General features: G+C 44.8%; 2 protein-coding genes across 4 annotated transcripts in view; one reads left to right on the forward strand and one right to left on the reverse strand.

The window, feature by feature from the left end:
* PRCP (prolylcarboxypeptidase) overlaps positions 1–1,055 on the reverse strand; it is a 29,938-nt gene extending 28,883 nt beyond the window's left edge. The window contains exon 1 of the mRNA XM_080363431.1: positions 908–1,055. Within this exon, the coding sequence (XP_080219557.1) occupies positions 908–1,030 (123 nt within the window). The 5' untranslated portion in view covers positions 1,031–1,055. The remainder of the gene's footprint in view (positions 1–907) is intronic.
* A 343-nt stretch (positions 1,056–1,398) lies between these two features.
* Positions 1,399–11,160, forward strand: DDIAS (DNA damage induced apoptosis suppressor). Of its 3 annotated transcripts, XM_080360821.1 has the most exons (7): positions 1,399–1,566; positions 2,168–2,309; positions 3,890–3,994; positions 4,978–5,139; positions 6,308–6,425; positions 8,200–8,601; positions 11,021–11,160. In XM_080360821.1, exons 2-7 carry the CDS (start codon positions 2,212–2,214, stop codon positions 11,027–11,029), a joined length of 894 nt encoding a protein of 297 aa, XP_080216947.1. In that variant the 5' UTR covers positions 1,399–1,566; positions 2,168–2,211; the 3' UTR covers positions 11,030–11,160. The 3 variants fall into 3 exon arrangements, with proteins under 3 accessions (XP_080216947.1, XP_080216945.1, XP_080216946.1); XM_080360819.1 differs by lacking the exon at positions 11,021–11,160 and having other exon boundaries at positions 8,200–10,747; XM_080360820.1 differs by lacking the exons at positions 1,399–1,566; positions 11,021–11,160 and having other exon boundaries at positions 2,173–2,309; positions 3,866–3,994; positions 8,200–10,747.
* The last annotated feature ends 2,527 nt before the right edge of the window (positions 11,161–13,687 follow it).

Below are 13,687 nucleotides of genomic sequence, written 5' to 3' on the forward strand. Positions count from 1 at the left end.
TACTGTGTGGGATGTTTTGGAACACAGGCTGTGGTGTTCGGATATGGTGTAAAGATACAGCAGAGCAGACCACCCGGCACTGCAGCCGGTCCCTTGCCAGAGTTGTGACTTTAGTAGGATATACAAGACCTGGAACATTTTACCAAAGGGACGGAGCACAGCAACATCCAGAAACCTACAAAAATATACTGGTGTCCAGTCCACGGCTAAATGAGGCAGCTGAAGGAAGAAAATGCCCTTGAAATCCCCACAAAAACTCCCTGCCTGGCTCTGACTGGGACCCCCAGCTCCTCAGAGCAGCTGGGCTGTGGGGAAACCTCCCAAGTGAGCCACAAAGATGATGGAGTGGAGCATCTCCCGTGTGAGGAAAGGCTGAGGGAGCCGGGGCTCTCTAGTTTGGAGAAGAGGAGACTGAGCGGTGACCTCATTAATGTTTACAGATATATAAAGGGTGAGTGTTAGGAGGATGGAGCCAGGCTCTTCTCGGTGACAACCAATGATAGGACAAGGGGTAATGGGTACAAACTGGAACACAAGAGGTTCCACTTAAATTTGAGAAGAAACTTCTTCTCAGTGCGGGTGACAGAGCCTGGAACAGGCTGCCCAGGGGGGTTGTGGAGTCTCCTTCTCTGGAAATATTCAAAACCCACCAGGACACCTTCCTGTGTAACCTCATCTGGGTGTTCCTGCTCCATGGGGGGATTGCACTGGATGATCTTTTGAGGTCCCTTCCAATCCCTGACACTCTGTCAAATGACAGAACCAGCACCGGCAGCCCCGGCCGGGGCCTCCCCGGGGATCTCCCCTCGTTCCCCCGGCCCCAAACCGCGCTGGGGGTCACCCCCTAAACCGCCCCTGTAACCCCGGGCTCTCCGCTGCGCGGTGCGAGGGCGGCGGCGGCTCGTACCTGCTGCTGGAAGTACCGTATGAGGTACGGGGCGGTTGGCGCTCGGGTTCCCCGACGGCGGGGTAGGGCGGGCAGGGCGCCGGACGCGCCGAGCAGCAGGAGAAAGAGAAGGAGCCGCGGCATGGCCGGGAAGAGCGGAGGCCACCCAGCCGCCACACCGCTTTATAGCTGCCCCTTCCCCCCGCCCGCGGAGCTGCCCCGGGTCGGCCCCGCGGGGAGCGGCGGGCGGTAGGACCCGGCGGACTAGGCGGAGCCGGCGCCTGCGCCTGGAGCAAACAGCGCTCTACGACCCGCTCCGAAAGGAGAGGGGCTGTCCCCGCACGTGGGGGGCGGGCAATGAGCCGCGGGAATTTTCGATTGGCTGCGGGGGTGAGGGTAGTTTGTGAGCGTCTCTGTCGTTGGCTGTGGTGACTTGAGTAGGCGTTCCCTAGAGACGGCCCTTAGCAACGCGCACTTCCGTTTTCCGGCTTCTCCTCAGAGCCGGCGCCGGGGGTACGTCTTCGGTAAGCGGCCCTCGGCGCTTCTCTTCTGTGCGGGCCTGAGAGCACCGAGGGGAGGGGACGCCGCCGGTGTCCGTTCCCTTGCCCGGGTGACAGCGCTTCAGCGCGGCCGTTGTGGCCGGGAGACGGAGGCTGTTTAGTCACGGAGCGCTAAAACCGGTAAGAACGGTGATACCTCGCGTTTTCTGGGTGTTGAGCAAAGCTTAAAGCGCCCAGGCCGAGTGACGGGGGTGGTGGGGGGGAAGCCCTGTGGGGTCTGTTTCCAATTACTTTATTTTTAAACTTCTGTGATATGCTGTTTTATTTCTATTTTACTTAAAATTCTAAAGATCTTTGTTGTTATTCAGGGCATAGAAATATATAGTAATACAGAATTCCAAAACCAAAATGAAACATATCTTGTTTAAAATTCTTTCAACTATAACATTCAAGTATGCCACCAAGAAATCAGTGAATTTACAGGCGGTTCCCCCAGGGTTATTCAGCATCGGTGACTACAAAATCCAACTTCTGGACGAGTAATTTAACTGCTATTATAACATATTTAATTTGCAACTACCACAATTGTTAAAAGCAATGTTGGGGATGGCCCTCTCAGATTATGTTAAGTAATGTACAATTATCCTTATAGATGATATCCATATAGCCCTCGGCCTCGGGGCTGCGCTGGGAGGAGGCGGCTGGTTCAGGGGTGGAAATTGGGGTGTGAGGTCTGTTAACGACTTTTCCTGAGGGTTTTGTGTTTCCTTTTCTTCCTTAGGGAGAGTTTGGGGCGGCGGGCTCGCTAGAGGGCACCAGGCACCGATGGAAACATCGGCGGGACCTCAGGGCTGTTGGAAGGCGCCGCTGCTTGGAGGCTGCTGGTGGGGAGCAGCTGGAGCGCCCTGTCATTCCCGCGCTGGGTATGTGGGTTTGCTTGGTTTATTTAGAAAAATAAAGTAAACCAGATGCGTCCGTACCATCCTCTTTTTTTAGCTTGTGTCCAGATAGTGAGTACTATATTTCTACCAAAGAGAAATAGAGGTGTAGATGTTGAGTCTGTTTGCTCTAAAGAGAGCTCTTACCAGAACCTGCGTGAAAACATTCATGGTATGCTTTATCTCCCATGCTCCAATGGAATACTTGAAGTATTTGTGGTGTTTCTGGGGTGTGTGGATTTTTTTTATTGCATTAAAAACTGCAGGTAGTAGTATATTTATATAGTTCTGAGTTGAAAGCCATTTGGAATATGAAGCAGCTGCTGGTTTCTCCAAGTCCACCTTCTTGAGTAATAACAAAATCAAACTTACTTTTATTGCTTCTTTTCTGTATATCAGTATGTTTTACTTGCACTATTTACTGATAACGTGTAGTTCAACTAAAGCAAAATAGTTCGATTTTGGCAATAATTGAAGGCATGCACCGTCTAACATATTAGGTCAGATAAGCCTCTGTCAATACGTATTTTGACAAGAGATTTTTCATTTTGATTGTCCCTCTAGTAAAGCTTTTACCTTTTCTTGCCTATTTTGCTGGCCTTTCTGCCACAGGAAATATTTGGACATCTGGTTTTTTTTTTTTTTTCCTTTTTGCCTCTAAACTGCTCAGAATAATTAATTTAGTCACTCACATTTTTCTAATACTCATGTTACAGATCTTGTTTCTACCAGAATGCAGAGAATAGGCAAAAGGATAGCCTGTGACTTGAACTAGTTTCTAGCAAAATGCAAACAAAACATCATTGTCGAGTATTGATTGGCTTTTAACAATGTAAAAGCCGTACTTGAGTCTCCTTTATCTCCTTGACCTTCTGCCTCCCTGAGGGAGTTACTGGGTGAAGCTGTGAACTTCGGTTCCTATTCTGAGTTTATTCTGCAGTTTACTTTGAAAAGAGATGTATATTTGCCTATTACTGTGACAAAAGTGCTTTTGCCAAAAAAAAAGGATTTATGAGGCCTTCTATAATTCAGCTGTACAAAACATTTTGGTAATTTAAGTTGGAACTCTATGATTGGAGGTATTTTGCAGTATTTTTTGCCTACATGTTTTTAGCATCTGCTGAGAGGAGAGTTTCCTAAAAATTGGTATTTTGGACAGTATATTGATAACAAAAGGAAGATAATTCTACAGGAAAGTAATACTGGAAAAAAATAATTAAGTACTTAGTTCAGCATTTATTTGTCAGTTCCATATGTCACCTTTGTTGAAACCAGTGGTAAATAGTTTAGAGCTCTCTCTTCAGCTGAAAAGGCATGAATATAGTGGTAATTGCAAGCCCTTTTGACATTTTTCTGGGCATCTTCTCCTCTCAAAGTCATTGGTATTGAAGTTGTTTGTGGAATTACAGGTGTAGAGCATTTGCATTTTAACCCTATGTTGTGACCTCATTCTGAATTTCACGCAACCCAACTGAAAGCAGTTGGTATTAACATCTCGTTAAATGAGAAGCCTTTGAACCATTTAGACTTACCTGTTTCAGGTGATGCTGTGAGCACATGAATAGTGTGAGAGGACTCTTGGCTGCCTCTGTAATTTCCATCCAGAACTCCTGCTTCATCTATCCTGCCTGTCAAAAATGCTGTTCTCGGCTGATACTGGATTCTAGGAGGTATGTCCTGTTTTGAGGATTATTAACTGTAACTGTTAGAGACCTTGAGAGTCTCTGTGAGCTGAACACAAGCTAAAACAAATTCATGAAAATCCAGCCACTGTAGAAATAAGTGCTGATTTCAGATATTTATGTTACTTATCACTATTTAGATTTCTTTGTATTTCAGTAGCAACTTAGAGGTTGTTCCGGATCGAGAGTTCTATTGTGTTCAGCACCATGCGATATCCAAGGACAGTTTAGGAGAATAAATGAAGTGTATTAACAGCTTCCAAGAGCTTCCTCTGCAGTCTAGTTCTTCAGTGCTGCTCCTAAGTTGGAAAGCATTGATTCAAAAGTTCTCTAAATCAAATCCTGTATTTTTTTTTCTCATTCTATATATGCAATGAATTAGGTAGGTGTGACTCTTCCACTTAGACGTGTGTCCAGAAAAGTGCGAGCTTTCTTTTTTAATGCCACCGTTGTGTGGAATCTACGATATACAGAAGAACAGTAAATCAATGAGCATCAGCACTAAATGGCAGGATTGGCTTTGCAAAGCAAGAATATCTTTGTTTCAAACGCTGAAGTAAAAGATAGCTGTGTTGTTTCCTGATTATTTTAAAAATCTGGCTATTATATTAAAGCTACGAGAGGAAAAATCCCAAACCAGAACAAAAGGCAAAAAATGTGGGTGCAGGGAATTCAAAATTACTCCCAAACAGGTCATTCAAAATGCACCGTTTCACTCCAACTTCCCAACAGGCTAGCATTTAATAAATCAATAAAAGAAGCTGCCAGAGGGATGCTGTCATGATAGACACCTTCCTGAGCCTATGCTAAGATTGGTGCCTCAAGGAGTAAAGAATCTTATGGTTTGTCATGGAGTATTTGATACATTGTAGTAGTAATGCTTACAGCTGCAGGTAAGTTCTTACCTCAGCAGTGATTAGCAGAAGTTCACATATTCAATCTTTTTTTATCCTTATACTGTCTTTTGTCAGGTTTAAGTGTCTAAAATGCGGCCGCACAGGTGAAGCTAAAGATGCAAGCTACAGATATAGATTGTCTCTAAAGATTGCTGACACCAATGATTTGTTTGACATTGTCGTGTTTGGAAGTTGCTTAGATCCGTTCTTTGGGGTCACCGCAGAAAATCTGCAGAGGTAAGGAATGTTTGGTGGTTTGGGTTTTTTTCTAACTATATAGCTGCTGCTTTTTCTTCAACCTAAAGAAAAAAAAATGAGGTGAGCTTGGCTGGTGGGGAGATGAGTGGGAAGAAACTGCTGAAGTGCTCCCTTCCAGCATTTCTTTGGTACCTGTCACCTTCAGAAAATGCTGAAGTTTGGTTTCTTCCTGAAATCTTGAAAATTTGTGATAGAGTACTCCTGCCTAAGAGATCCTGCATTTGTCTGTTGAAGGCAGATGCTACCTGCGAAGTGAGCTTCACAATTTGGTTGGTTGTGCTTCTTCCTTACATCCTTCCTCCTTTGACATGGTTGAATTTCCTTTGTCTAGTGTCAGATTACTAAGTAAGTTGGCTTTTCCAGAGATTTAGGCATATTATTTTCCTCAATAATTTACAAGAATAATAAGGTAGAGATAGAGCCTTTATATTTTCATTTTTTAATAACAATTGGGATTTTTTTTTTTTAAGGTGGGCACCTTGTGACTTCAATATGATGAGATTTTCCTTTAGCAAGGAGGGATTTCTAAGACAGCCTGTTGGTCTTCAGAGCCTGATTACCTACATTATGAGCTTCACACTTTCTGATGTGTGAAACTTTTAGGATGGAATATTCAGATACATTCACTGCTTCTTTCTTTGTTATGTTATTTTCCAATGACTCGCATTATCACTGGGTCAAAGATGAACACTTTTTAAAACCTATATTAACAGCGTTAATAACGTTCTCACAGCAGACATTCTACACCAGACTGTGGTACTACTGTCAGCTGTGGAAACTATGGAGTTATTTGCATGTTTTAGTACGGATGCTGCTGTTGCTGTAAAGGTGCGGGCAGAAAGGACGCGTGAGCAGTAGCAGCATTTTTGCAGCATTATACAGTCATTGTATTGATACAAAAATTACAGCCGCACAGCGAGCACCTGAAAGTTGTATATATATTAAACCTATTCGAAGTGGTTGTTTTGTTTACTTCTATTCCATGAACAAATGGAGGTAAACAATTGAATTTATAGGTTCTTGGCTTTGTGTTCTAATTCTATGTCTAGGTTAAACTACCACAGTGCTTGTCCTACCTGTACTGCGGCTAAAATGTTATATAAGGCTTCCTCTGTTGGTGCAATGCTTCTGTATGTTTTTACTCAAGGTGTATTCAAGACTTCAATCAGCAGTCAGGAGAAACAAACACAGAAGTATCTCCAGGAGCATTAGTTCAAGCAGTGGAAGCCTGTTTCATTGGGAAAAGATTTATATTTGGACTGAAGGTAATTTTTAATCTACATCACTCTCTTATAATGAGTTTTTTCATTAGCTTGTAGCCAGTTGGGGGCATGGACTGAATTATCAAAACATCATCTGCAACACCTTTTGGGAATTTGAGATAATTTGGGGCTAGGACATGGGAAGGATTCTGCTCCTCTTCTCCCAGACTCGTGTGTTATTTGAAATGACTCACATGCAGAAGTCATCTCGAATGGCAGCAGTCAGCTTGACAGCTTGTCAGGGCTGCTCTTCCGAGAGCCTGAGCAGTGCCAGCTCCTGTGCATATCAGTAGCAGCTTGGAGTCTCTGAAAAACCATGTCCAGTTCGAGCGAGAAACAGACCGTCTTTTCAAGCACTGCCCTGCCTCTGCCATGCTGCACAGCCTCCTGCTGTCTGACATGTAAGGAGAAACGCATCCCCTTGCAGCATTTTGGTATTTCTGGATCTAAGAGCACGTTTCAAAATGTTGATAAAGTACAGCTGTTCAACATGCGCATCTGTGGCTGTTTCATGTGTTTAACAGACTTCGAACTATTAGTTCTTAGCAATATTTCCATAGAAACAGTCTTCTAAGTACTCTTTGAGTGGTGCTTGTGTGAGTCATATTAAGTCTCTGAACTAAATCCTACCTGGCAGGTGCTTTTTGTCTCCCACAGGTACCGTGAGGTATCTGAGCTGAGATTTTCCTAATGCACAGTATCTTAATAATCTTAAATAATGGAAGGTGGACGACTTAATGGATAAACTTTACTTAACCGGGACCATTCTCTAGCTCTTAATGCCTTTACAGATATAAATAATCATATACCAACAGCCTTATTGCTGCTCCCGAACACACGTTTGAAAACAATTTGTTCAGCCTTTGGCTGTAGACATGTCTGTATAGTTATGTTCAGCTGTTTTATCTTCCCAGATAAAACTCAGAATCAGCATAACATACTTTAGGACTTACCTAGAAGGGTGTTGTCCTTCAGTAACACCCTTCAGCCTCAACCTTTGCATGGACTCGGGGAGCAAGAGGGTTGCTCAATTTGAAGACAGCTATATTTGTTTTTTGGCTTCTCTGGCATTGCCAGAGAAGGGGAGGCAAAAAAGGATTTAGCCACTTCTCAAAACATTGGATAATTCCTTCTACTTTTAGTGTAATTTCTCACCTGTAATTTCTGTGTAGAGAGAAGCAGCTTCTATAACGGATTGCAGCTGAAGCTCCTTTGAAACACTGCGCTCCAAATAAATCTGAGAAGCTAAAGGTTGTAGTTTATTTCCCTTTCACAGAGGTAGCACATGGAGAATATCCTGCTGGCTTTGATAGCTGGGCTGCCAAGTCATGTGCCTGGTACCAGAGTGCTTTGCCTCAAGTACTGCCCAGTGCCTCCCAGAGAAAAGCAAAGCACTGGCCTTAGGCAGCTGGCCATTTGCACAGAACTGCGCTGGAGGAAGCCCGGAAGCACCTTGTGCCCCAGAGGGAGGAAGGCGTTTTCTGTGAAGCCCTTTCTTACAGTTCTCAGTCGTTTTTCCAGCTCCAAAACTCTGCGTAATTGCAACAAGCAAAGAACCTCTCGCTGTGATGCCCTTTATAGCCCTTGCCAGTGCTTATTTCCCAGGGAGTACTGCTTTGTGTGACAGGCTGTTTTGTATTCTCTTCCCCGCAGATCCTGATGAAAAGTGAGACCTAAATTTAAGCCTAACTTGAGACATGCATTATTTTGTTTTCTGTCACAAAATAAAGCATTGCACTAAGGTTTTTTCTTTTTATTTTAATTTTTTTCCCCCCAGGGTTGTGCAAGGGAAGATGGAGGCCGTTCTGCTGCCAGCAGCATCTTGCAAAACTGTTCCAGAATTAATAGAAGTGCGAAAAACCTTACAGCTTGCCAGATCTTCCTGCCAAACACTGCTGTTGCTGGCTTTACTGTTATCGGCTACTTCCATCGGCTCCTGCAGTCGGCAAAATTCAGGAGCTGCAATAACAGCTCGTACTTACCTGATGCATCTTCAGCTCCAATAGATGAACCTGTCAGTGAGCTCAGCAGCTTGTCCAGCCTGAGCAGAAACTCCTGTTCTGTGAAGTCGAGCGGCAGAGAAAGTTTTTTAGGTTCCTGGCAGCGATCCTTCAGCCTGACTTCATCTGTTGCTTGGGTAACAGCAGAAGACTTTCCCACTCTGGAAGTGGGAAAGCTGGTGAGTGAACAGCATGAACAAGAGGGGAGGCCTCTCGCTGCAGAACTGTGCAGTGTAAGCCCCAACAGTCGAACTCTTTGGGATTCGCAGTTTTGCAGCTCTTCTGCGAAGGAAGAGAATAAAGAAGAGGGTAATGAATTTAGTTCACAGCCTGGATGGCCTGACAGTATCGCTGTTACTGATAAATTAGAGAGAATCTCTTCTGCAAAACCTGAGCGTTCACATGGAAACAGTTCCAGGTTGTTACAGCATCCCTTGGAATTTGGGGTAAAAAGCATTTACACAAAGAGTAATAGTGGAGATTATTCTTACCCAGAGAAATCCCACGATTCCCTTTTTCACCAGAGAGATGCCTCAGTGTCTAATCATGTAAATGTAGCTGAAGTGTCTCAGACAGACTCTGTGCTTTGGGATGAGCTCCCATTCTCAGAAAGCCTAAATGAATTTTTAGCCAGAATAGAAGATGGCAAGAGCCTTGTAACCTCACCCAGCCTTGATGCAGGCAAAGGTGTTCCTCATGAAAGTAGCAAGCTGGGTGTAAATCTTAACAAATTCTATCCCAGGCAGACCCTAGTAGCTGATGATTTGCCTGAAGCAAGTGTCTCAGGGGAGTTCTTGCCACCAGCAGGTAATGATAGTTGGGAGAACGTATCGTTTGCTTGTCTTTGGTCGAAAACAAATCCTCCAAGTGATGAGGTGTCACAGTATGAGTCTTCCTGTGGTGTTTTGTCTTCAGCTGGCAAGGAATGTGGAGCAACTTGTGTTATACCTAACCCTCATCTACCTGTTCTGTCACAGTCCTTGCGACTTACATCAGAGCCTTTGGTTTCTGAGAGCACGTGTGTGCAACCCAAAGCAGCAAATATTGACATTTCAAAGTCAGCTTGGTCTTTTCTTAGTCTGCAGCGTGCTGATGAACATGGGGAAGCCTCTTGTTTAGAAAGGAGCAAGGCGGCTGTCTGTGTGCATTCTGCACAGGACAGTTGTTCAGCTGGTGGTGAAAATAAAGAGAATTCTTTTTCTACACCAAACCAAAGAACAGATCTTACAGAGGCATGGGACTCTGATCCAGCAGCTCCCAACAATACAAGAAGGATATGTAAAAGAGAATTAAAACCATTGACAGACCTGTCAGAAAATACCTTCAAAAGTGTGGATAGGAGAGAGATGTTGTGGAACAACAGCTTCCCTGAAGGCAGCTACAATGCTTCTGCTGATCTCTTTGATCCAAGTGCAAGACAGGTAGCAAAACCTGTAGAATTCTTAAATAAATCATGTGATTCTTTAATACAGGAAGATGCTTTGGCAGAAAAGGTCACAGCTCCTGGAGATGTTCCCTGTACCCATTCAAAACGGAGCTCATCCCTACGTTGGTCCCCTCCTGCTTTTTGTAAGCACAGTACACCAGTAACTTACTCCTTTTGTGATTCAGAATGCAGTTCAGTTAGCGCTCAAGACTTTGTTCCTTATTCACAGTCAACTCCTATGACAAAACCCCTCTGCAAACCATGGCCTGTTGGGGACAGAAGCTCTTTTGTCACTGTCTTCACCCCTAAAAATCCCACTAAAATCCATTCCAAATGCAAGCGATCCAGGTCTTCCTTTCAAAACACTCTCTTGCAGCAGCTTAGTGGCAGGTTAGTGAAACGTGAAAGGCCAAGTAACAGGGAAAACAAAGTAAGTAATAGCTCTGTTTCACAGCGGTTCCTTTACAGCCAACTGCCGGCCAACTCTGAGGAGTGGATCCCTCCATCTGCAAACAAAAGGTTGAAGCCGGCTGCATCTTTAACCTTAAAAACAGGTAGCTGGGCTGCTGATTTGCCATCGACCTGTGGGCATACTGGTGGGAACCCTGTTTCTGAAAGCAAAGAGACCACTGAAAATGGTGTTTGCTCCAAAAATGAGAGATTAAACCTTGGGAAGGCAGCCAGGGCATCAACAACTCCTGTGTCTGCAGGTGTCACCGAGCCCTGGTGTTTAAACGATACGGTCCTAGGAACTTGTTCCCCTTCAGAAGGCAAGAATTGCCTCTCAAGTGCAAATTCTTCACGGGGAATATTGGAAGGGGCAACTGGCTGGTCTCCTGAGTTGTTCTTCCGAGCACGGAGCCCTTTTTCCAATAAACCAAAGTGCTAAAAAGAAATATGTTTCTGTGCTATGTTCTGTTTAATTATTATTAAGATGTTTGAGAAGGAGCCAGTTGAAGAAAAGAGCTATTTAAAAACAATTAAATTCTTTATGTACTTACCAGCATATGTCTTCCTAAGATGAGTTGTGTTTATCTGCAGAGCTTTGTACCACAGAGGTGAGAAAAAACAGAATTTGCAGTTACTTTATTTTATTGTAAATTAACTTGAGAATGTGCAATAAAAACTTTTGTAAAAATGTGTGAATATTTAATTGATGTCACTTTGTCAAGTACAGGTAAGTGAAGTGGCACAAGAAGAGCCCCTGGAGTCCGAGTCCCCTCCAGATTCGTACGTGGTGATTTTCTATGGGGAAGGGCCAGGTTTTAATCAAAGAATTTCATATACCATCTGGGAGCCTCATACTTAAGCCCATTTGGGATCCTGGGACAGAGCTGAGTTGGGGAAAACACCATCCTGGGAGGTTGGTAGCACCTCCTGGTTTGCCTGTAGGCAAAATCTCTTTTGCTATAACCTAACACCTGCTGTTTATCCCTGAGATAAGGGCCAGGAAGCCTCCTCTGATCCTTTAAATGCCCTTGAGGAACATTTCCCCATGTTTCTTAGAATCACAGAACAGTTTGGGTTGGAAGGGCCCTTCAAAGCTCATCCAGTGCCACCCCTGCCATGAGCAGGGACATCCTCACCCAGATCAGGTTGCTCAGAGCCCCGTCCAGCCTGGCCTGGGATGTCTCCAGGGATGGGGCATCCACCACCTCTCTGGGCAACCTGGGACAGGGTTTCACCACCCTCACTTCCTCGTGTCCAGCCTGAATCTTCCCTCTTTTAGTCTGAAACCATCACCCCTTGTCCTGTCACAACTGTCCTTCCTAAAAAGTCTGTCCCACTTGTTCAGAAGAGTTTTGTGTCTCCATGCAAGGGACAAACTGTATCAACACTGACAGCTGAAGCACTTCCATGTTATAAAGATGCCACCTGCGCCTTAGGAAACCTGAGAGGCAGGAGTTGTTGGAAGAAGAGTACTGTAGGAATACACCATTTTGTGCTTGTCTTGTTCCTGTGTATTTTACTTTCTGTTGTTAGACATTGTTGGGACTAGCAGGGCTTCTTGTGTGATTCTGAAAGGTGTCTCTAACCTTACGTTCACTGAGTCTCACCATAGGTACCTCACTGGGGGGTGTGTGTGTGCACAAACCAGCCTGTAAAGGCAGGACCTGCCTGAGACTGCCAGTGGAAACCGTGTTTGGGATAGATGAAAAAAACACAGACCTTTGGAATTTCAGCTGTCATCTTTGTGTGCCTTCATATCTCTTCTATAAAATAAATCTGTACCTGCTCATTACTACCAGGACGCTCAGGGAAGTATGAAGGCAGTTACTGTCTCACCACTTTGACCTTTATCCACTATTTTTAGAATAGAATCATATAATCATTTGGTTGGAAAAGACCCTCAAGATTATCAAGTCCAACCATTAACCTGACACTGTCACTAAACCATGTCCCTAGGAAACACATCTATGTGTCTTTTAAACACCTCCAGGTGACTCCGCTACTTCCCTGTGCAGCCTGTTCAACCCTTTCCATGAATAATTTTTTCCTAATATCCAATCTAAACCTCCCCTGGTGCAACTTGAGGCCATTTCCTCTTGTCCTATCACTTGTTATTTGGGCGAAGAGACCAACCCCCTCCATGCTACAACCTCCTTTCAGGCAGTTGCAGACAGTGATAAGGTCTCCCCTCAGCCTCCTGTTCTCCAGGCTGAACAGCCCCAGGTCCCTCAGCCGCTCCTCATCACACTTGTGCTCCAGACCCCTCACCAGCTTTGTAGCATGGATCCCCCTTGGAGAATGTACAGGTAAGCCTTTCCAGTTTGTTGGTTCTGCAGCTTCTAATCAAATGCATTTCTCATTGAGGGATGGGAGGGAGAAGAGTATTTTAAATCAAACACGTTTATTTTTCAGCAGAGCAGGGTATTAATGAGATACAGCCTCTCTACCGAAGGCACGGGTGTGCTGAGTTTGCAGGTGTTCTGCAGGCTGAACGAAGGAAAGTTCTTCATGCCTACACAGCAAGTCTGCACAGGTAAATTCACTTTACAAACAAGTTTTTCCATAGCAGTCAGTGTTTTGGGGTTTTGTTTGTTTGTTTCTTTTGTTTTCACTACTTACAGTTAAGGACATTGAGGCACAGGTTCAAAGACAGTAAGGGAGTGTGGAACCCAGCTCTGGATCCCACCAAAAGACCTCAACCAGCAAACCATCTTTTCTGCTTGCGGTTCTACTCAGCAAGATACTCAAGCACAACCCAGAAGTTCTTCCTGGTGTTTAAGGGTCCCACAACAGTCGGTGGCAAGAGACTTGAGGTTTCTTCTTGCAGGTCCGAGCCCAGATCTCTGCACACCCTGGATCCTAGACATAAACAGAAGGAAAAAACAAAACAACAACACCCAGTTGTAGCAAAAAGAGGGGTGATAGGGAAGCAGAATTAGACATAACATGAGGACCAAAGTAACTTCAAGCATCGTACCCGTGCATGGAGTCACTTGTTACACGCTGTGCCAGTGATGCCAGCCCAAACTGCCATGGCAGAAGATGGCAATGCTGCACTGTGGGGGATACACAGATGTCTGTGCGGGGCTTCTTGGCACAGCCAAAGGGACGTGACAGTTCTAGAAAAAGCCGTGCAGGCTTTAGGAGCTGTTGATGGATTCCCCAGCTGAGCTTGAGCCCTGCACCTGACAGCAAATCGAAGCACCAGCACTGCACCAGGCTTGGTCCAGGGTAGTGCAGGGCTTTAGGCTGAGCTCAAGTGAACAAGGCTGTGCTTCTGCTATGCCTGTCCAAAGTATATTGCAAATAAAATCCTACTTGATGAAACTATGTTAGGGGCAAATGGAGAAGGAGTGAGAAACGTAACCTACCTGGAAACGGTAAGTCTG

This window comes from Nesoenas mayeri (assembly GCF_963082525.1).
Source record: "Nesoenas mayeri genome assembly, chromosome: 1".
NCBI classification, from domain to species: domain Eukaryota; kingdom Metazoa; phylum Chordata; class Aves; order Columbiformes; family Columbidae; genus Nesoenas; species Nesoenas mayeri.

Excerpts from the sequence above, each read along its gene's own strand:
- DDIAS (XM_080360819.1), top strand. The coding sequence starts at position 2,212 with ATGGAAACATCGGCGGGACCTCAGGGCTGTTGGAAGGCGCCGCTGCTT. Across the intron at positions 2,310-3,889 it reads CCCTGTCATTCCCGCGCTGG|TGTGAGAGGACTCTTGGCTG; the intron begins GTATGTGGGTTT and ends GCACATGAATAG. Across the intron at positions 5,140-6,307 it reads ACCGCAGAAAATCTGCAGAG|GTGTATTCAAGACTTCAATC; the intron begins GTAAGGAATGTT and ends TTTTTACTCAAG.